The sequence below is a fragment of the Apis mellifera genome, linkage group LG3, assembly GCF_003254395.2.
Source record: "Apis mellifera strain DH4 linkage group LG3, Amel_HAv3.1, whole genome shotgun sequence".
Classification (NCBI taxonomy): domain Eukaryota; kingdom Metazoa; phylum Arthropoda; class Insecta; order Hymenoptera; family Apidae; genus Apis; species Apis mellifera.
In genome coordinates, this window is record NC_037640.1 from 2,467,263 (window position 1) to 2,490,122 (window position 22,860).

Sequence of the window (22,860 nt, forward strand, 5' to 3'; positions counted from 1 at the left end):
CAATAACTAATACACTCAACATATATATATATAACACAAACGAATGTAATTTTCCATATTTTAAAAAACGTTACTAAGATAACCTACAAATAATCATAGTGAAATTCCACCAAAGCCTCGAATGCTGAGAAGTGAAGTTGGCAAGCCTGCTCGGCAGCCGGTTTGCGGAAGGAGGAGAAGCCAGTGTGGAAGCACAGAGCTGTAAGGTACGCGGCCGGTAGCCCGATGCCTCTCGGTTGACGTCACGAGGCAAAATGGCGGTAAGGTGACGTCACCGGGAGCTCCCCCCTCCCTAACTGGCTCCGCAACGTCGCCGACTGTGTAGCCCCGATATCGCGGAGATTCCACGGAGGATCGAGGTGTGTGTATGCGAGAGAGAGAGAGAGAAACAGAGATATACAAAGATAGATAGATAGGCGATCCCTACACGACAGACGAAGAAAGGTAGAACGAGAGAGAGGGTCGGCTCTCGTGCACGCGTGTGCGCGCGTGTTTGGGGCGCCGAGTCGCAAAGCAGAGTGATTCCGCTGATTTTTGGTAAGATCGTTTCGCGCATTTAGAGGGCGGCATTAGCCGGCTTTTCGGGTAACGATCGCGGCCGAGCTCTCGCCGCCGGGAGACGCCCCGCCACGGAGGGAGGACGAGGAGAGCGGCGGAATTTCCAGCCGCTGCTTCGCGTTGGGCTGACACGCCGCCAACACTACGATGATCATTCGGCTGGCCGTGGTGGTGCTGGGGATCGTTCGATCGGCGTGCACGCGGTGGAGAAAAACGGGACGTGTGGAAAAAGGGTAGGTGTGAAGAAACGACGGGAGGAGAGGAGGCAAGGTGAGGTAAGCGAGAGAGGGGAGCAAGAAGATGCCGGACACACACGGCGGCGGATATACTGCGCACGTGGCGCAGAGCGGCGATCCGGCTGCGCGAATCCCTTCACTCTCTCGGGCCAGGGCGGTTGCGACCGGCGCACTCGAGCTGCTGCGATTCTCGAGCCGGCCGCCAATTTCATCCCTCCCCCTCCTTCTTTATGCCCTCTACCCTTTCTTCCGCTCGAATATATTCCTCTTGACCGTTCCTCGGTTCAACGTTAACCTCTATTCGGGGCTGCGCCTTGTCCCGCGTGGGAGCCGATTCAAGGATGAATTCGGGACTCGATAATTCGTGCCTTCCTCTCCTTCCAGAGTTTTCCGTATTCTCTTTTTTTTTTTGAGGTTTGGTGATTTATAAAAGGGAGATGGATCAGTGTAATGTAGGGTAGTTTATTATTATTATTAGCATTTCGAGTTTCTCAACATTTTATCATTGTTCGAAATAATATCTTTCGAGAGGAAATATTGTCTATCTGTTTCGAGGTTAAGGTGCACTATTTTACAATTATGAATAAATAAATGGAATATTTGCATTCTATCCTATTTTTTACTTAAAAATATCTGGTTATACTGAAAGCATAGAAAGAAATCCAAAGTTTTATCATTTTCTTTATTCCTTAAGATAAATAAATTAAATTGTTCTCTCTGAGTAAAGTTGGTACCAATTTCTCAGCTTCTAGTTAAACTTCACGATTTATCTTGAAAAATGAAACGAGCTGGTAGCAGACGTTAATTTAATCGAGGAAAACGATACTTTCGACTATTTGGCGACTATTTTCTTTCTTCCTCTTCGTCAATTTTAATCCCTTGATCTTAATCCAACGAAACGAAGTCTGTATAATTGGTGGCTGACTAAACGACTTCTCGAAAGAGAATCTAACGCGAGAATCATGCACAACAATTTTCAAGGAGATCCGTTATAACGTGGCGTCACGTCTTTCATATTGATTTCCCGAAAGATATTAATAACTCTCGAGAAGTATCGTCGATAACTGATGAGCCATAATAAACTTTTAAGTGCCGTCCCAGTTGCTACGAATAGACACTAATCTCTATGCTTCTGTGGACGATGGTGGTGGACGCTTCTTCCATCCAACCTTAATTTTTTTTTCTCGTGTAACAATTTGCATCGTGCAATTCGAAAATTGTGAATCGAGCATCACGCATATATTATATCTACGAAAAGTAGAAAAAAGAAAAAAAAAATGGCCTTCCATCGTATCACGATGGAAGGTTTCTCGTTAGTTCACGGATCTGGAATCGAAGGCCAATTATTTTTGCGTGTATACCTTCGTCTTCCATCGCCGATTAACGAATACCAAGTCTTTTTTTTTTCAGGGCACAGGCTATTTTCGGTAGTAGTAAATTATTTCTATGCCCTATGTCAATCCATTAGTTCAATTAGCGAGAGAAAATCGACAAAGGTATTTGGCACGAATAAGAGAGAATAGGTTGTTCTACATATTCCTTCGAGCAATAATTCTTTTTTTTTCTTTTTCTTATTTACGACCTTTCACCTTAACAAAAAAAAACAATAAGGCTCGTCTTCGTCATAAAAGGGAATCGGTGCAATTAATTTCCCAGAATTCAGGTTACCACGTTCTGACTTATTCGCTGACTGATACGAATCAAGATAAAATTTTAATAATATCCTATTCCAGATTTGGAAAATGTTAATATTCCTGATATAATTATATTTTAAATTGATATTCCTCACTTCTTGAATCATTCAAATACGTTATATTCATTATTGAAATAACAAAAAGAGTTTCAATCGATATTTTTCAATCAACCGTTGAGAATCCAACTTATATTTTCGAAAAAAATATTCAAACATCTCGATCGACAAAATAATAATTACTACACGCTTTCATAACAATGGAAAACTCTAGAACGTCTTCAAGTTCGTTGATCCCAAATGGCGGCGAGCTTGCCAACTACCCACGTAGCTTGGAAAGAATCGAGAGTCGTGAATATTCAGAGGAAGACGAGAGGTGGCGCGAGTATGCGCGAATGGAACGATTCAGGAATGACGAATAACGAGAGAGAGAGAGAGAGGGAGAGAGAGAATCTCGTATTAATTACCACGAGTGAAAAACAAGGACGGCGACACGAGGGTTTGGCACGGATCTTGGGCCCTGATCGTCGCACACATAACCTGTAAAAACTCCTTCCATCCGTGTAAATTAATCTCCACCACGCCTTTTTGATTCCTGATTTTTTTCTCTCTTTCCTCGTGAAATTTATTTTCCCAATTTCGAACGAAACGAGAACTATTGTCAGCAACAATTAATCTTCCCTTCGAGGTTTAATCTCGAAGTTGTTCGAAATTGTTGAAATATTATGTATGGTTTTGTTTAACGATTTTCTGAAAAGAGGATGCGCAGGTTGTTCGAGTATATAGTTTTAAATTTTTAGAGGAGAGTTTGATGGATTTGGGGGAATTGGAGTTTATGCAGGTTTTGTACATAATCCTTGGGGGAGATACGAATTCAAATTTTAATGATCGAGGTTAAGAATAAAGTTGCCTGGAATAAGTATGCGTCGAATAACCGCGGTTAATTGTAACGAGGAAGCCAGGCGAGATTATGCAAAAAGGGGTTATGGCGAATAATTTAAATAATTCGAATATTTAACTTCAATTTGACTGAATTTAATTAATTTTTCAGATATAATAATGTGTAAACATTAATAAAGATGGCCAGACGTTTCAGCCAGCATTTCACTAGATTTGAAATGGATGAAAACTCGAATCCAGCGACGATTATTCCCCCCAATGTTTCCTTTGCAATTTCACCTGAAAAGAAAACATTTAAGAAATGTACATCTTGATATATAAATTTGGATTATCGATTGTGAACAAATCCGTCAAATCATAAATGATAATACTGTTAAGAGTAAGAGATCTCTAAAACAATTTTGAATCAAGATAGTGACATAATGGAATTAATTTCTTTTCAAACATTATAGATTACGATCTTAGATCGATCCATTATGGATATTATACTGATCAGTATAAGCTTCTTTGATTTTGGATCCAATTAATCCCGAGGACGAATAAATATAAGTAAAATACCAAGGAGAGATCCATTTATCCAGAGCCAGTTTCGAGTCGAATTTCCACGGTGGTGGGATTCTGTGATTTAATCCTGCGCGTCGACACTAGAGAGCACCACTCGGAGGCGTCACGTGGCCAATAATATTGTCGAATCCTCTTCATCAAGACAATGGCTCTATCCAATCTTATAAATCGAACCATCTCGCAAGCATATGCCAATCAAACGCCAATCAAGGGACCCTTTTATCCAGGGCAAGCTCAACAGCTTTTGCATCCCATCCATTCTCTCCGTGGAGAGCCAAAATCAATTAGCTTGGATTCCAACCAAGGGTCTGATATCCGTGCTGATCTTTCACCCCGCTAAGACTAACAGCAAGAAAACACGCGCTATTAAGCACGCCCCGATATGTTATATCACGCCCAGCCAATTAAATCTCGAATCTATGCGTGATCGGCAATAGGGTTACTTACTGTGCACCTGTTGCTGGAAATAATCATTCCCGGAGTAAGAGTGAACGATGATGATGCGTTGTGTGTCGAGTCGAGTCGAGGTGGCTAGCTGTGGCTCATTTTCAGTGAGTACTATCGATCTTTCCGGTTACGAGGCACGCTCTATCAATTATTCGCGCTTCGATTTTAATAATTCAAAGACGTTCAGACCAGGGAGGCAATCTGATAGGGATTCGATCGTGCTTTTGCGATTGTTAATGATTTTATACAGAGGGGAGGAGGGATGCACGATTTGTTCGTAGAGGAAATTATTGGTATATCGAATTAGTTGGAATTGTTATTACTATCGTTATAATTATATCTTGATTAACTTTTAATTATATAATAATAATTCTTTAATGGATAATAAAAAAGAGGATGAATGAAAGAATAGAGAAAAAATAAAGATTAATTAACCAATAATGGAAAAAACTCTAATATTTTATAATATTTTGATAATGATTAAAGGAGATGTAGATTTGTAATCGTTGTTGTATAATTTTACAACGTTTAATCATGGTTGACGTCTGAGTGTATAACAGGGATTGTTACGTTTGATAGATAACATTGTTACTGTTATTACGATTCCGCGGTTGATAATAATACCGTTTCGCACGCGGCAACTCGTCGTGGATGGAAAATTATCCCCCTGGCATTGAAAGCAATGAAATCCGTATCTCTCGTATCCGCACGTAATAAAATAAAATCGTTATTAATTAACCGACAAGATTGCGCGTCCAATATCTAAATTTGCTATAAAATAAAATAATTCGAGATACGTATCTAGAATCGAGACAATCCAATACATAGTTGAATTAATTGTAAGAATCGTTTCGAGTTATTCTATAGATCAATTTTACTTTTTTTTATATTTTGGCGTTTCGTTGTAATTATTTATACTTTTTAAAATAATTCTATACACGATGGAATTAATCAGTTTTCTTTGTTGTGACTTCATGTTTTGACAATTGAATATAAGAGATGGAATTGATGAGGAGTTGGAATGAATTGTATGAGTTCTTGTATTTAAATTATTTTTCTTATTCACTTTTGTTGATTTAAATTTAAAACTATTATACATCAAACTTTTATCTTGATATTTTTATATTAATATTCAATTTTCGTTTTTTGTTATTCTTAGAGTTTCATTTTCAGAAAAAATATTTAATCAGGAATTGAGTAACGTTGAAAGTTTTAGAATTGATTAAGTAGTTTGAAAATCTTAATTTTGGAGGATCTTCATCAATAGAACAAATATATTCTCTACAAAATTATTTTGAACCATTTAGAGTTCTTTACTTCTGTTTATATCTTTTATGATGCCATTACAAATCATGTATGTTCACATTTAACTTGAGATAAAATTGAAATCTTGCATTATCTGTGAATTATTCACAAACAATTGTCTGTCAATGTGGATCAGCTTTTAGAAATTGAAAATGACATTCACATCTTGTGAGAATAACTTCTTTCACAAGAAATTGCATGTTCTTCAGTCATGTAATTCATTCAGTTTTTGAAAAACATAAAGTTAGAATCAGAAATATATAAAGATTATGGATTCAACCCTCATAAAATTTATAAAATATAAAGAGATGCACTCTTATTCTTTTTATAAAAAATCAGTTCATTATAAATCAATTTCTCAATTCCTTCCTAATTCGTCAATAATTCTCTAAAAATTCACATGAACTCTGTTGAGAAACTTTGGGCTATAATATAAATTGCAAAAATTGAATCGATGGAGGGGATGGTTGGCCAAGCAAGTACACGAATCTTATAGATCCTTATTTTATTTCTTTATATAGGTAAATTGATAAAAAATTTAATTCTGTTAATTAAATTAATTTCATACATATATGTAATATATCAACTTTTCATCCCTTATACATAAATTATTATAAAATTGCAGAGTCATCATCCCCAACAAAATTCAAGAAAGTTTCTTAATAATTGCATCGACGAATGAATAAATAAAATTATATCGATTCTCCACCATTAACAAACTACTATAATACTCTTTCTATAATTTTTCATTTTTCATTACCTCTGAGAATCATGCAAGCTAATTGAGAATCGAGTTAATTGTTGATGAAGACGCATCACGTGGTTGAATAAATTCCAGTATTAAAATATTAAATTGGCATTTCCGTGGAAGACGCCATTTAAACAGGAGAGAGAGAGAGAGAGAGAGAGAGAGGAGGGGTTGTCCGCCATTAGAAATTGCGCATTATTCGATTACTCTCGTTACAGTGTGAAAGGCATCGAGTTCCGGAAAAACTTGAGGGGCACTTTAGAGGGTTCCTAGGAACATCCCGAGTGTGACAACGATCGATCAGGAATATATTCTTGTTGCAAATTCAGCAACGAATATCTCCTTTCTCTTTCTTTTTTAATTTTTACGAATAATCTGAATTGAGGGATTAATTTATTAATAATATTCACAGAAAAGCTAGTATAATTTCCTAAAGATGAATATTTTAGTTTTTTCATTGTTCAGAAATATCTTTCAGAAGTGAAAAGAATTTTGATTTTAAAACCACCTTATATCGATTCATACACGAAAGTTTTAATATTGAATTGAATTTACAAAACAGATTCTATTTGATTCTTTTAATTAAAAAGAATGAATCAATGATTCCATCAATACTATTGGATCCTTTCTTCGTCAGAGAATTCAAAAATTATCTAGAAACAAAAACAATAACTTTATTTTAAAAAATTAATAATAATCTAAACTAATTTGCTTTTAATATATCGTGCAAATATAATCCTCTTCGCAATTTAATGCACAACAATTCGATATTAATTTTTAATTAAGCAACATATATTTATCATTCTATAATAAATTTATTCACAATGAATAAATTTTTTTTGCACATCTTATCCCTAAATTGAAATTCTTCAAGATGAATCACCATGATAAAAGAACCTAGTGACAAAATGTCTGACACTTTGATTGCAAATTTCATAGGGGAAACTAGGCGTAAATCCTAGTCTCAAAAGTCTATTAAATATAATCAATTAATTCTTGCCATATTACGCGTCTCCTCTTTTCCATAAAATATCAATTTTATATTCGTTCGAATAGTCGATCGTATTTGAATCTCTGAATTGTCACGAAAATTTCTTTTCTTCGAAAGAAAACTGCAAACTCCGTTGTCGCGCGAAATGTATCGAGAGATCAAACGCGAATACTTTTCGTATCCCTCTTTTTCGTTCACGAAAAAGTGTATGTACTGTCCGTTTTCCGGTTTGTTTGACACAGCGAGAGAAGTTTGCAAAATCGATCTGTGGTCCTCTGGTAAATGGAGAAAATACACGGTGCCCGATAATCCTCTTTGAGTCTCGACTAACGCTTTTCATCTTGCGTGTTTTTACAGGTTGGCAGCGCAAGAGGCGGCACAAAGGGACCCTGGATACGCGAGTCAGTACAGGAGAAGGCCGAGGTTGGCCGGACTGAGTTTCGGTGACTGGACTAGCTTTGGAGGGGAGGTAAGGCTTAAAAAGTAGAGGATTTTGTTTGTCGTGAAGATGAAAATTCGGATAATTCGAAATATAGATAATATAAGAATCTTGAATCAAGTTCGAACTTTATTCTTGATTCTTATATCATAGGAGCCACAAGCTAATAATAAATTAAACTCTTTAGAAACTGGCTCATACATTATATCACTTTCTATTAAGTTTCCAAGTTTCAGATCGTAAATCTATCAAAATAGTTACACCTATATTATAATTATAAATTTACCGAAAAGTGCATATCCATCAAAAATATAAAATTACACTTCCTCGTGTACAAAATCTCGAAAAATCAGTTTTATCAAAATACACTATATACACATAATTTCTGAAAGAGGAAGAGGATGTAAACAAGGAAACGCATCGACAATACTTGATAGAATTTTTAAGCGTGCTCGTGCTTTTGATTAAACGGAATTGGATTGGTGGCAGGTACCTGGTCTGGTGGACATGGCGCCAGGCCGGGATCAGGGCGGAGGGGCGGGTGGGGGTGGGGGAGGCGGCAAGGGCACCACGTCGTTGTTCATCCTTTCGGAGGATAACTGCATAAGGAAGCATACCCGCTTCATAATCGAGTGGCCGCCCTTCGAGTACGCCGTCCTGCTCACCATCATCGCCAATTGCGTGGTCCTCGCCCTCGAGGAGCACCTGCCCAAGCAGGACAAAACCATACTCGCGCAGAAGCTCGAGGCCACCGAAATCTATTTCCTCGGGATCTTCTGCGTCGAGGCGAGCCTCAAGATCCTCGCCCTTGGCTTCGTCCTCCACCGTGGCTCCTATTTGCGCAACATCTGGAACATCATGGATTTCTTCGTCGTGGTGACCGGGTGAGCGAACCTCATTTTCTACATACACACTATTCTTCTATACATTATATACATACGAGATCTCCCTTTCTCTTTCTCTCTATATATATCTATCTTTCTCTCTCTCTTCTCTCTCTCCTCTCTCTCTTTCTCTCTCTATTTTCGACAATTATTTATCCAGGGACGAGAAAGATCCCTTCTTTCTCTTCGAATCTCCTCAATCGATTTCAAGAGAGACACTAGATTCGTGATATGCACGAATGGGAGAAGAGGAGGAGGAGGAGAAGGAGAGATCGTTCTCGTATAAAATTCGCGAAAGCTCATCACTCAAGTACACATATATATATATATATATGTATACTTTCGTTTCCTTCTATTTTTCACGTTACTTTGTTCACCGCGAGCTCGCTCATCATTTCATTCTCCGTTCCCTTCCTCTCTCGTGTTCCTCTCCTCCTCTACCGGTGAAAACGAACGAACGAAGCGCATTCTTGCTCTTTCCACTTTTTCTCTCTCTCTATTATTTTTCTCTCTTTGTCTATCTTTCACTCGATAAAAATGCATCTCTCTCTTTCTCTCTCTCTATTTCTTTCTCTATCTCTGTTCATGCTCGAGCAACAGTGTGTTCGAGAGAAGTGAAACGAGCAAAGTGGAGAGGAAAACAGTGGACGAGGAGAATGTTACTTGGTCAGGCATTTTTCGATCGAAAATATTTTGCTTTAACGAAATCTCACTCTCGGTTGAACGACGAATTATTATTATTATTATTATTATTATTCCTTGTTATTATCCCCCTTATTCCCCCTTATTTTAAGCTCGCCTCGAAGGAGCCTCCTCTGTCCACGGAGAAAGCCTTTCCATCTCTCTCGGGATGGATAATTCTTTTCTCTCTCGAGAAAAGAAACGATTTTTTTTTTTTTCGAATCGAGAAATTTCTTCGAGAGATTTTTTTTATATTATTAAAGGAAAGGATCTTTCTCCGTGAAGAGAAATTTTTAAGATATAAGGAGATCGATCGGTTTTTCTCGGCCGAGCAGATAGATTCTAGAGTAATCCTTGGATTAGGTCGATGACCGTGTTCGCCGAAACAAACGTGGACGTCGACCTGCGTATGCTACGTTCCTTCAGGGTCCTCAGACCGCTAAAGCTGGTTTCGAAAATTCCAAGTGAGTCAGTCACAGTTCTGCGAAACGGCAAAACGATTATACTATAAAACGCCATTTTTTAAGTAACAGTAACAGAGTTCAGTAACAGAGAACAGTCGAGCAAGCAGATTTTTTTAATTTATTTATAAACTAACTAACTAACTAAAACCCCCGTTGTTCCTGGCAGTTTGTGTGCGTTCGACTAGTCTCCTTAGTTTTTTTTTCCTTTTTTTTTTTTCTTCCTCTTCTTTTTTCTAAACTGTTTAATTAAACCAGACACACTTAGTTTCCTCGTCGACCATTTAGTTTTTCTGTCAATTACTCTTTCTCTCTATCTCTATCTCTGTCTCTTTCTCTTTCTTTCTGTCGCTATCTCTATCACTGTCTCTATCTGTCCATGTCTCTCTCTCTATCTATCTATCTATCTCTTTCTCTCTCTTTCTCTTCCTGTCTCTTTTGCTTTAGTTGACACGTTGGGTCGACGTTTAGTTTCTGGCAAGCGAGACCAGCATCAGCTAAGTTATTACCAATAACTGCGTGTAATACTTGAACTAACACTTGTTTTATATACGTTCGTCTTTTTCTTACCACAGATAGTTCTCTTCTCCTTTTTTTCTTTCTTTTTTTTTTTTAGTTTTCCTCGTTCAGTTGTTATTCCCGATTAAACACGTTTTTTTTTTTCTTTTCCTTTCTTTCTTTCTTTTTTTTTTCACGTTTCGTTATTTAACAGTTTCGTTTATTTTTTTTGTCCGTTTTGATTGACCACCACTTAGAGGCTATGGGTGTATTAGAAACAGTTGATTGACGCTAGATGATCGTTGATGGCAGTTTGATGATCGATATATTAATTGAATATAATATCTATATATATATACATACATACATATATTCTGTGTCCACGTGGTTTGCGTAATTCAAGTGTTTTATATACGTTATATTATACATTATACGTATTATTATTATCATTATTATTATTATTATTATTATTGTTATCATTATTATTATTATTATCATTATTATTATTATTATTATTATTATTATTGTTATTATTTTATTATCATCATTACTCTATTGTCTCTGTATAGAGAAATTGCGTGACCTAGCAGCTAGTGTTATATTGCGTTACTACATATTGCTCTATCTTCTGTCGTGTTATGTTCAGTTTTGTGCACACGTTATTTCGTACTTTTTTAGAAAGTTTTTCAAAGTCGACGAATTAGACACACGCACACACACACATATATACACACACGTATGTTTATACAGGGAACAGGGTACACAGGCACGTCGGTCGAATCCTCGACGAAATCTTTGGCTTTTCATTAGGGGATGAAAAAGTTGTCGAACGCGTCCTGAATTTCTCGCTACTCCGCGATGCTACTACTCTCTGTCGCAGCGGTTCTCAACTTGGGCTGCATTCGTTAAAATTCCATGTAATACTCCGATCCAAAAATTTTATTATATATCAAAGATATTTTTTTTTTTTTCAATATTAATTTACAAGATTGGTCTCACTTTGAATTATGTAGTTTAAATAAATTTGCTTCTTTCGGAATGTTTTTCAGAAATGTTAATTTCAACTTTTTGATCGAATTTTTGAAATTAGGAAAAGGATTGAATTTCGAATCTAATAATGGAATTTTTGAATTGAGATAATGGAAAGTTTCCAAGGAAAAGTTGAGAACCGCGTAGCACAGAGTGATACCTTTAATTCGCCGTTCAAATTTTTTTCCATACGCTGCTCACGTAGTCCGCCACGTCGGGTGTATTGAAAATTTCGAGAAAATATTTCGCTCGCGATAAAACTCGCGTTGAAACGGGGGCGGAAATAAAAGGAGCGTGATATTTTTGAAAAAGAAAACAAAAAAAGAAAGAAAAATTTTCGTGGACAACAAAGATGGAACGAATTCGATTTAATCGAGTCGTGATTTTTTCGATGAACGTATCTTCGAATATTATATTTCTCTTCTCGCGATATTCAAAAATTGGCGCGGTTACACGCACGACGCATACACACATCAATTTACATATAGAAATTTATGCACATACATATAATATGCACACACACACACACACACACACAATTGAACCACAAAACTAACTTTGGCCTGCAGGTGTCTCTATATTTAGCAAACTCTATCTTTAGAAGCAGTCACTGATTGATAGAATTGACTATATACGTTGGTAAAATAGGTACGTGTCCTAGAAACAGTAACAGTATTCGAGAAAGCTCGTGTTTGCTAGAGAGTGGTTACCTTTTAGACTCCCTCGAGAAACTTGAGTCATAGACCTAACTGAGACTCTTTTTTTTTTTTTTTCTAGACTTCGAGTTATCCTGTCCCTCGAATCCCTCTTTCATCCCCGACGATTATATTTTTAAAAATATAATGCACAGAAAACAAAAGAAGAGAGAAACTCTTCTTGTCAAGAAAAAAAAAAGAAAGAATTGACACACAAGGATGCAAAAATTCATAAATGTTCGAGAATGAAATCAATTTTTCTTCCACGCTGACGAAGATTTTTTTGAGTGGCGGAGAGTATTGTAATGGTCTCCAGCTTGGGAGATTTTTTTTCTTATCTGGTTACTTATTAATTTATAGATGTATCCAATAGCGACGTAATTTAGGGCTTCGATAATCGTAGGCATATCTATAGGCATATTATCATCCATCGTGGTCGTTCGTTTTTTGTTTTCTTTTCTCTTTACCTCTTTCGAGACCATCTTCCATATATACATAAATAACGATATTATAATAATTCAAAGAAAAGATATGAATCTAATTTTCAAAATTATTCCTTCATATTTGAAATTATCTCTTGTTGATCTCGAAAGGGTGAAAAATATGAGTAGGTTTGAACGATTCACGTTTAATCCAATTTTCATCCCTTGATTAGCGTTATCACAAACTGGTAAGTCGATTGGATAAAGAAAGAAAACGATTCGTATTTACGATCGAGGAAGAAAGGGTCGAAATTTGGAATTTTATTCTTCTTCGATGATAAATTTTTGAAATTTCTAAAATTCCAATCCGATTTTCTTGGATATCGATTCCAAATTTTCGACCGAAAAAGGGGGGGGTTGAACGACCGCGACGGATGTCACGTTTATCATCTCCGTGGAGCTAGAATTATACATAGTTAGATGGATTATATTAAACGGTATCTAGAATTAGAATCTCGCGTGAGCAAGTTAATAAGAATTTCCCAGTGAATCCCAGTGTCGAGATCCTTCTATTTGACAATAGAAATAGTTAAACATTTAATCTCTTACCTTAGTAGTTATCATCCCCCATCCGTTGCATCCCCATCCGTTTCCCAATGGTTTCGATATTAAGCCGGATTTCCTTTTTGGAAACCGATTTTCGCGATGACAGTTTTAAAGGGTAATCCATCGATGCGCTAATTCGATAACCTGATCCGAGAAATCAAGAGCCGAAGAGCTCTTCTTTTGTCCTCGATCGAGGGAGAGGGAGGGCAAGAAAAGTAACTTTGACCCTCCCTCGATCTCGAAACGAAGGGAAACTCGAAATGAGTTGGAGATTTTATTATTCGGCCGGTATATATTCGTCTCCGTTTATCCGGATGTAATTTGGACCAGTGTTTCTCAACCTATGCATTCGATTTCTGTTCGAATAATATTTAAAGTAATATTTCATTGTTTGTCATCGTTTCGATTTGATTTCCTATTGATTTAAAATATTTGTTTTAAATAACTATTAATTGACACTTGTTTTCGATTAATAAATTCATTTATTACATCTCATATTAATATATCCTCTACCGATTCATTCAATTAAATAATGTATTATTTAATTTATTTCAATAAAATTATTTCCAATATATTTTATTCCATAATTTTAATTAAATTTAAAAGATAAATTAAAAAATATAATTTCATTCGTTAATATAATATACATATATATTAATTCGAATTTTTAAAATTTTTGGATCGTGATCGTAATCACGAATAAATATGCAAAAAGGTTGAGAGACACTGATGCTAGAGCATAGTCACCGATGCTTAAAGTCACCTCTCATAGAACTTCATCCCCCGTCTCCGACCTAGTTTAGAAACTAGCTGAATTTAAACGTTTGGTTATAGAATACGCGTATGTTGAAATAAAATTGATTTCGTGTAAATCGATGTAAAGAAAGAAAGAAAAAAGAAAAAAGGAAAAAAAATAAAGCGAAACACATCGGTCTCTCCCCCTTCCGACGACGCTTCACCTCCGATTAGACATTACTTTACTCCCATCTCCCATCAGGTTAGGTCATAGAACGCTAGTTAACCACATAGTTGTGTAGCTTAAGTAGCGTGAGTATTAGTGTAATAGAGTAGTAAGTAGTAAAGTGTGGCGGGGTGTGTGTGTTTTGGGGCAGGTTCATCACGGCGTTCTCGCAAGGCATAGAACTGGATATGGATCTGCGCACGTTGCGTGCGATACGCGTGTTGCGACCGCTCAAACTTGTCTCCGGCATACCGAGTGAGTAGCGTTTCAATACAATCGGCCATGAAAATCAAGCCGAATCGAACGAAACGGCCTCGTGTTTTCTTTCTTCGTTTTTTTTTTTCCCTTGATCGAAAATGATTAATTTTTAACGATTCTTGAATATTAGTGACACTTTATCGCGATTATTATTCAGATTTTTTTTTTTTTTTGTTTGAGACAAAATTTCGACGGTTCTCGATCGATCAAGTAGATCGAGCGCGAAATTTGAATGATGTATATATATATGATTCGAGTATCGGCTCGAGAATTTTTTGAAATTGACTGAGATATGATATTATTTAGGAAGAATTTTTCTTCTTTTTTTCTTCTTTTTTTATTAGAATAAGAATTGAAAACGCGAGGCTCGATGCTCGAGGAACGCGCGTTCGTCTCTTCCGAGTTCTGCAATTCGGATACTTCGGGGAATCGGATTTGGATCCGTTCGTTGAAACGTTTCCATTTTTATCGATAGCTGCTACGTAGATCCGATTATACGAGCGAAACCAACCGGACTAAACGTTATCAGACGTAAAGCTCGTAGATCAGTGTAGTATTTAATTATTATATGCAAGTATATATTTCTATATCTATATATCTACACGTAGTTGCCTTGCAACGTTAGAACGATTATTTTTTTTTGTTTATTACGTAGCACCACCCAAATAGATTATATCTTTTGAGAGTTGTATGCTGTGTCCATGTATAACAACAACAACAACGAAGTATCTCAATTGTTTATCCGTTTATAACGTCTCGAAATCCTATATTCTTTTCGAATTAAAAAAAACAGAAAAGAAAAAGAAAATATAACAATAATGTAATAATGAAATTACACGGGAAGGTTGTAAGAGAGAGCACGCACGCTTCCCCGAGCAGCGAGGAAAAGAAAAGAAAAGAAAAGAAAAAGAAAAAGAAACGCGAGGAGAAAAGAAAAAAGAAAGAAAAATGAGTCGAGTTAAAGATAAAAAAAAAAAAAGACACGTGAATCGCTTAGTGGGCGCGGTGGTTGGGCCTAATTACTCCTATCGAATGTTTTCTAAACAGGTCTCCAGGTGGTGCTCAAGTCTATTATCAAGGCAATGGCGCCGCTTCTGCAGATCGGCCTGCTGGTACTTTTCGCCATCGTGATATTCGCCATCATCGGCCTCGAATTCTATTCGGGGACCCTGCATAAAACGTGTTACAGCATTAGGGATATCAGTGAGTAATCTCCGAGTATTTCTTTCGTTCTAATAAAAGAGAAAAATGGAAAAGAAAAGAAAAGAAAAATAAAAGGACAATGAAAGCAAGGAAAGGAAGGAAGGAAGGAAAGAAGATGGTCAAACCAGACCAGAGAGAGATCGGTCTGACGTTCACTCTGTTGTAGATGTAATCGTGAAGGAGGGCGAACAGGCGAGCCCGTGTAACACGGACAACAAATCCGAGGCGCCATTCGGGGCCCACGTGTGCGACGCGAACATCTCGACGTGCATGGATCACTGGGAGGGACCAAACTTCGGCATCACCAGCTTCGACAACATCGGATTCGCCATGCTCACTGTCTTCCAGTGCATCACTATGGAGGGCTGGACTGCCATATTGTACTGGGTAAAGCAAGAGATATGTCCTTCAGTGTTAAAAAACTCTCTCTCTCTCTCTCTCTGTCTTTCTCTGTTCTCTCTTTGTCTCTCCACCCCTCTCCACCCCCATTAAAAGAATTGTGTAAACGTTTCTCCTTCGTGTTCGCGCACGTTGAAAGCCTTGACACGGCTCGATGTCTCGGAATTTCCATTCCCCTCTTTGGATTCGATCCCTTTTTTGTGTATTCCCCTCAGAAGCATCCCTCGCGTGGAATCGATGGTTCAAGAGCAAATGACCCAGCGTTGTTCCATTCGACGAGTACGTTTCTCATTTATTTCTAATTACGTTTAGAAATATTCGTGAATTCAACTAAATTAATGAAACTTTGTATTTGTTGGAGAAAGATTATATAGCAAGTTTTTTTTTTTTTGATGGTTTATTATATTTGAACGAATTTTAAAGTAATATTGTCGAAAGATGATCTTGATACGAACAGTTTTTGGTAACAATTTATAACAATTTTGTATTTATTAAAGATTAAATTGATTTAAAAATTGTATACATGGATTAATATAAAATGTTCGTGATATTAAAAATATTATGTTCCAAGGGTTGGTTTTAATTTCTCAAAAATTCCCATTGAAAAAGAGAATTGCTCTATGAATTAATCACAAAGTTTCGTTAAAAATTTTCAAGTTAGATCTGAATCTAAAACTGTATATTTCAATTGCTTGCCATCCATCCCTAATTTTCAATGTCTACTTCAAATTTCTCTAAATGTTTCGTCGTTCCACGCAACCATCCCCATCCCCCCCTTGTCGATCATCCCTTATCTGTGTGTTTATCTGTTTCTTTCTCTCTCACTTTATCACTCTGTGTCTGCCCGATGACGTTTCGCTTCCGCCATTACGTTTTATCGTAATCGAGGAGAAGTGCTTGCAGATGTTTAAACAGCCTAACACTGACCTACATGTTCACCTTGCTCAGTATAACACTGTCAGTTTCAGCCCTCTTTGCAAATCTCTTGGTGTTAATCGCATTTTTTTCTTTTTTTTTTTTTTATCATAAGCTTCGTGTCCCCTGGAAACTCGAAGAACTTCGAATCATTTCAATTCGATCCTCGTTCAAAATCTGGAGGATCTTGAATTTCTTCGATTTGGTTTCTACGCGCACGATGATCGATATTTTTTTTCGATAGAAAAAAATGAGAGATCTTTTTGTTTTCCTTTTTTTTTTTTTAATATAAATATTCTGAGTGTTGAGAAATGGCACTGTGATATCTATGAAATTTTTATTTGTTTATTTGTGTCTGCCATGTTTTAACTGTGTCTTCTTTTTTTTTATTTTTTTTAATTGTTGCAATCGCGAACGTTGTCGTGATCTATGAACTTAATAAATTGATAAGTCAAATTTAGTTTTTACATAATTAATGATTCATAGTCCTACATGATGAGAATATGAATCATTGAGGATCGCGTGTTACGCTACTTTGTTTTCTTATCCCAATATACAATTGGAAATAGAATACGATAATTGGTTTTTATAAAGGGGCCCGTGCAGGATCGATAATGCTGTCGATATTGCACGAGTATTGACAATATTCTCGATATAAATGAATATTGACAATATCAATAATTATATATATATGGATAAGTATCGACAATATCATTGATCGTGTGTTTTAGAAAAGATTAAAATTGAAAATACTATTTTAAAATTGTTAATATCTAGATTCGAGTTTTCTTTTCGGTTAATTTATATATTTCAGTATCTGAATATATCCAAAATTTTTCACTTTTCATTTAATTCTCTAATAACAAAATTATAAATTAATAATCTTGGAATCTTGGATCGATGGAAGATCAAATAATTGCAATTCGTTTAAATTTAGATTTGAAAAAAATTTCAATCAAAGAAGGATATCCAAGTTTCAATATCTTAGATTCCAAATATCACAATAAAGCAACCAGATAAATCAAATATCCAATTAATTTTGAGAAATTAAGAAACCTCCTTTTTTTTTAACTTACATGTTCAAGTAAATATTTATTGAATGACGATCGTGTACAGGCCTCTTTAACAACCCAGTGCTGTTTCTTGCAGAAGAGAAATTAAAAAAAATCAAATCAAAGATATTGAAATTGAACAGTCTCTCTCTCTAGAATCGTTGGATGTGAAGATGTTAGAAAGGGGAATGGGAGAAAAAAGTCGAAGCGAATTATTTAAGCGTCTCTATGTGTCGTCTATGTGTCGTAAACATGCCAATGATGTTTGGTTTCGATCATCGCGATCGATGCGCGTGTAACAGCTGTGTGGAATCGGTGACTCGCGCTCGCACACGTAACATATGGGCTTCACGTGGCTCTGGTCAAATTTGCAGACAAACGACGCTCTTGGCAGCACGTACAACTGGATTTACTTTATACCATTGATCGTCCTTGGCTCATTCTTCATGCTGAACTTAGTTCTCGGTGTTCTGAGCGGGTGAGTATCTTCATTCTTGAATCCTCCTTGTGTTAACCTACTTTATTTTCTCTCAATGGCCATTTTTTACCGAAGGACCATTTTTACGACAAATCTGCGCCCAACACAAAGTCACTGAGAGACATTCGAATTAAAATTGGTTAATTCTCCATCGATTTTGGGATGTACACGATATACAGGATGGGTTATTTGATCCAATAATATTGATTATTTGTCCAATTATTCTGTTAGATTTGGTGATCTTGAAAGAAAAGATAATATATTACTATCTTAAAAATCGTTACAATTGAAATTGTTACGGCTATTAAATGGCTCGTCCTGTACAAATATAATACGCGGATAACAAGGACGAATTATAAAGGACCCATTCTCCAATATAAAATAAAATCTTGAGGAAATAAGAAACGATATATATTGTTTATAAGAAGAATTATTTCGATATTGCTTATCCAACTTCATCTCGAAGATAATAACAATAATAATTACAAAACGAGACGTAAGAATCTTACAACAGCAAGAAGAAAAAATTGTTCAAATTCTCTTTTCTTCGTCCTTGTTACCAGCGCAGGTCGCATAAGGCCATTTGTCGGGCAAATAATCTTGATTCGTCACTTTGGAGGGGAATTCCTTCGATCGAAGTGCGAACGACCCTGCGCCGGGTCAGGTTTTCCCCTTCCCCCTGATCCCCTCTTCCCCTCTCCCCAATGGAAAGAAACGGCCGATTACCTTTCTTTTTGTTCGTCAGGGAGTTTTCGAACGAAAGAACACGCGTCGAGAGGCGGGCGGCTTATCAGAAAGCAAAGAGAAAGCGTCTATTCACGACTGCGTTCAGTGCCTACTTAAAGTGGATCACTCAAGCAGGTTTCTCGAAAACGATCGATCTTCCCTCAACTTTATCCGCGCGCTAGTCGTTTACTCGCGCTACTTGCTCCGCGAGCCCGCCCATTCGAGTCGCCAGTGGCCAGTAGTGTAGCTAGAGTAACGCACCGCCAGTGGTAGTGACCCACGACTTTTCTCTCCCGAAGAGAGAAAGTATTTCGAGGATATATAAATGTCACGGATAACACGCAAACGTAAAATCCCTTAGCTAGATTGGGATTGGATATCGTTGAAATTTGGAATTTTATTTATTTTCCTTATTTGTATTCTTGATTTATAAAATGCACGTTTCGAGAAATTATTTTAATGTTTGTTATATTTACGAGGAGATTATATTTACGTAATCTGTGTATTTATTTATAGGATTATTTAGAATCTTTGAAATAAAACTTATATTTTCTTTTTATTTTATCAAATAAAATTTTAGAATTTTATAAATGTATTCAATTCCGTGAACGGTATAACGAGATTAAACTTGTTTTACTTGAAATAAAAAAATTGTGCAAAATGAAAATTAAATTCATTTGTGACTAAACTAAGGAAACTAAGTACAAATATCTATCGAATGAAATAACAAATATTAAAATAAAAAAGAAAAGTACAAATTTTACTCGAATATTCACATTCGAACGACGAGAATTTATTTCAATATGATCCAATCTCGCAGTATACACTCGAATATTCGCTAGAGAAAACGTATTTCTTGAAAAACAAATGTACCAAGTATTTATCTCGAAACGCAACCCCGCAATGCCCCTCTATCATCTATGTAACGCTTGTAGAGAGTTTGCGAAGGAGAGAGAAAAGGTGGAGAACCGGCAGTCCTTCCTCAAATTGCGAAGACAGCAGCAGCTCGAGCATGAACTGTACTGTTACCTGAATTGGATCTGCAAAGCAGGTTAGAAAGTCAACACGCCCAGCTACATACAATTATCAATCGTCCTTCACCAAGCCTGATTGATGCCTCCTTAGGAGAAAAACTTTCGTTGCTTTCGTCCAATTTTTCTTTCCCCCCTTTTTTTTACGCCTCGTCCAACGATGATTTTTCTTTCCTCTCTCTCTCTCTTTCTTTCTTCCTTTTTTTTCATTTCATTTCGCTCCTTCCTCGATTCGATCATTGTGCACGAGGATTAAACGCTCTGCTGTTGTTTATAGAGGAGGTAATACTCGCGGAAGAAAGGACCACAGAAGAGGAGAAGAAGCACATATTAGAAGGTTCGTGAAATATTCGTTATTAAAATTTAATATCTCGAAGATACGCTACGATTTCTCTTTCGATGTTTGTAGGAAGAAAAAGAGCCGAGGCGAAGAAGAAGAAGCTCGGCAAGAGCAAAAGTACGGACACGGAGGAAGAGGAAGGCGATGACGACCAGGACGACGGTGAGTTGTATTTTTCCCTTTCTATTAATTTGCGATGATTCTTCTTAATTAATCCCTCTCGAAAAAGGAAATTGATTTTTTCCACCAGTGTTTCTCAACCCTTTTCTAATATTCTTTACACAATTCGAGTAACTGTTATAATTAACTCTCTCTAGAGAATAATTAATTAGTTAAGTTAAATTTTAATCTATAAAATAACAACGATAGTTCTTAGATAATCTTAGACAATATACATCCTAATAACTTTTATTAGGATTTTTATATATATATATCTTGTCAAACAAATAGACACGATCGGGTTGAGAATCACTGACACGATCCAGGCGAGCGAAGAACGAAAAGAGTCGATGTTTACGACGTTATATTATCTCGTACGTAAAACGAATCTCGAAACATTGACTCGCTTTCCATTTCACTTGGACCCTCCCTTCCATATATATATATATTCATCGTTCATTGTGATCGACACGTTAATAAACCAACAGTCAAATGGTCCCACGAATAATTATCATTTCCTTCTTGTGCATTATTGCGTAGAGTTAGAATTGTTCGTGGGACGATCTGACGTTTCCCTCTGATTTCTGTTTCGGATAAAGAGCCGAAAGATTTAATATTCCACGGCGACGAACATTCTAAACACACGCTATCAGATGCTCCTCTTGTTTCAGTGCCTAAGAAAAAACTGAAAGGTAACTACAACCAGTCAGTGTCACGATTCGATGCAAAGAGCAACGAGGCTGTATCCGTAAATTCTTATTCGTTATATGTTTTTGTGCCCTTTTTTTTTTTTCTTTTCCTTTTCTTTTCGAACATCATTTCGTTTTATTTCGTATATCGCATTATTGAATATATATTTCGCAACACGCATATAATACACGCAGGAACAAGAAAACAAGATGATGAAATGTGCGATAACTCAGGATCCTATATATTTTGGATCTCGAGATTAAATATTGTTAATGTAAGTAAAGGGATGTATTTTCTTTTTTTTTTTTTTAATTTTTCGAAACGTTTGAATCAGATTGGTGAAAGAATTGGGATAAAATTGAGAAGAGAAATTGTATGGGATCCTGAGCGTCAATGTGAATTACGAATTTGGATATAATCACGTAGTTGAGAAATACATATATGTACATCTACACACGTAACGAAGATGGAAATTGTGTACGATAGAGATCGGATTCTTCGAAATTCTTAACACAATTTCGCTGGAAATCGAGTTCACTTTATCCTCTTTTTTCTAGGAATTGCTTCTGTTGGCTGGCGTGATTGATTATGTGTATATTTATGTATATTTATCCGACCAACCGAGGGCATTCGCGACAATCTTTCATCTTTTAATTGTTCATGAATTCGATGAAGAATAAATTCGCCTTTTTCAATTTCAAGATAAATTTTGTGGAGAGAGAGAGAGAGAAATTTATTACATTATTATTAATAATCTACTCTCCTGCTTCTTCTTTGAATAATTAATCTATGAAATGAAACGACACAATGATCACATATTTTAATTCTACTTGGATAAAAATAAAACATTAAATAACGATGAAAATTTTTCTCTCATCGATACAAAATTTATCAAATTCATTATTTCTCGCGAATGTCTCGGGGGTGAAAATGTGTATCCACGTGGTCCAAGTACGTCCAACAGTGGAGGAAATAATGATAATAATTAATGTTTTCATGTAGTGTACAGCGAGAGAAATATGTTTATATACAAAAATAGATGGCCGCGTAGAAGGAAATATTGATTAAATTCGTAGATGGATAGATCTAGATAGAAACACGCTTGTTAGAGTACGTTCATAGAATAGATGTGTCTCTGTCTTATATATATATATACGTAATGCCTAATTGATTTTCTCGATCGAAAAATTGAAAAAAAATAAATAAATAAACGAACGAATGAGAGAAAGATCTAGAAAACAAATGGAGGAAGAATGTTTCTTTCGATATGGGATCGTATCGGTAAACTTTCTCCAATGCAAACGTTTTCCTCCCGGAAAAATAATTCTCCTTATCGATATTATCGAGAAATAGTTTGCTCGTAACTACAACACGATTATACAACGGATAAATTTCATTGGAGAAATAAGTTTAGAGAGAGAGAGAATTACAAGAGAATCGAAAATCGAAAATGTCCGAAATAACGGCTGAAACGATGGATTTGCTGGTTTTCTA

General features: G+C 36.3%; 1 protein-coding gene across 34 annotated transcripts in view; it reads left to right on the forward strand.

Annotated features, from left to right (window-relative positions):
* Cac (cacophony) overlaps nucleotides 1-22,860 on the forward strand; it is a 138,178-nt gene that overhangs the window by 78,470 nt on the left and 36,848 nt on the right. For 28 of the 34 annotated variants that reach the window (XR_003304221.1, XM_026439310.1, XM_026439318.1 and 25 more), the window contains 9 exons: nucleotides 7,797-7,908; nucleotides 8,368-8,762; nucleotides 14,267-14,370; nucleotides 15,421-15,576; nucleotides 15,743-15,963; nucleotides 18,317-18,420; nucleotides 20,082-20,197; nucleotides 20,455-20,514; nucleotides 20,587-20,679. Coding sequence is in view for 33 of the 34 variants with exons in the window: in XM_026439310.1 (XP_026295095.1) it covers nucleotides 7,797-7,908; nucleotides 8,368-8,762; nucleotides 14,267-14,370; nucleotides 15,421-15,576; nucleotides 15,743-15,963; nucleotides 18,317-18,420; nucleotides 20,082-20,197; nucleotides 20,455-20,514; nucleotides 20,587-20,679 (1,361 nt within the window). In the remaining variant the exon portion in view is untranslated. 34 annotated transcript variants of the gene reach the window in all.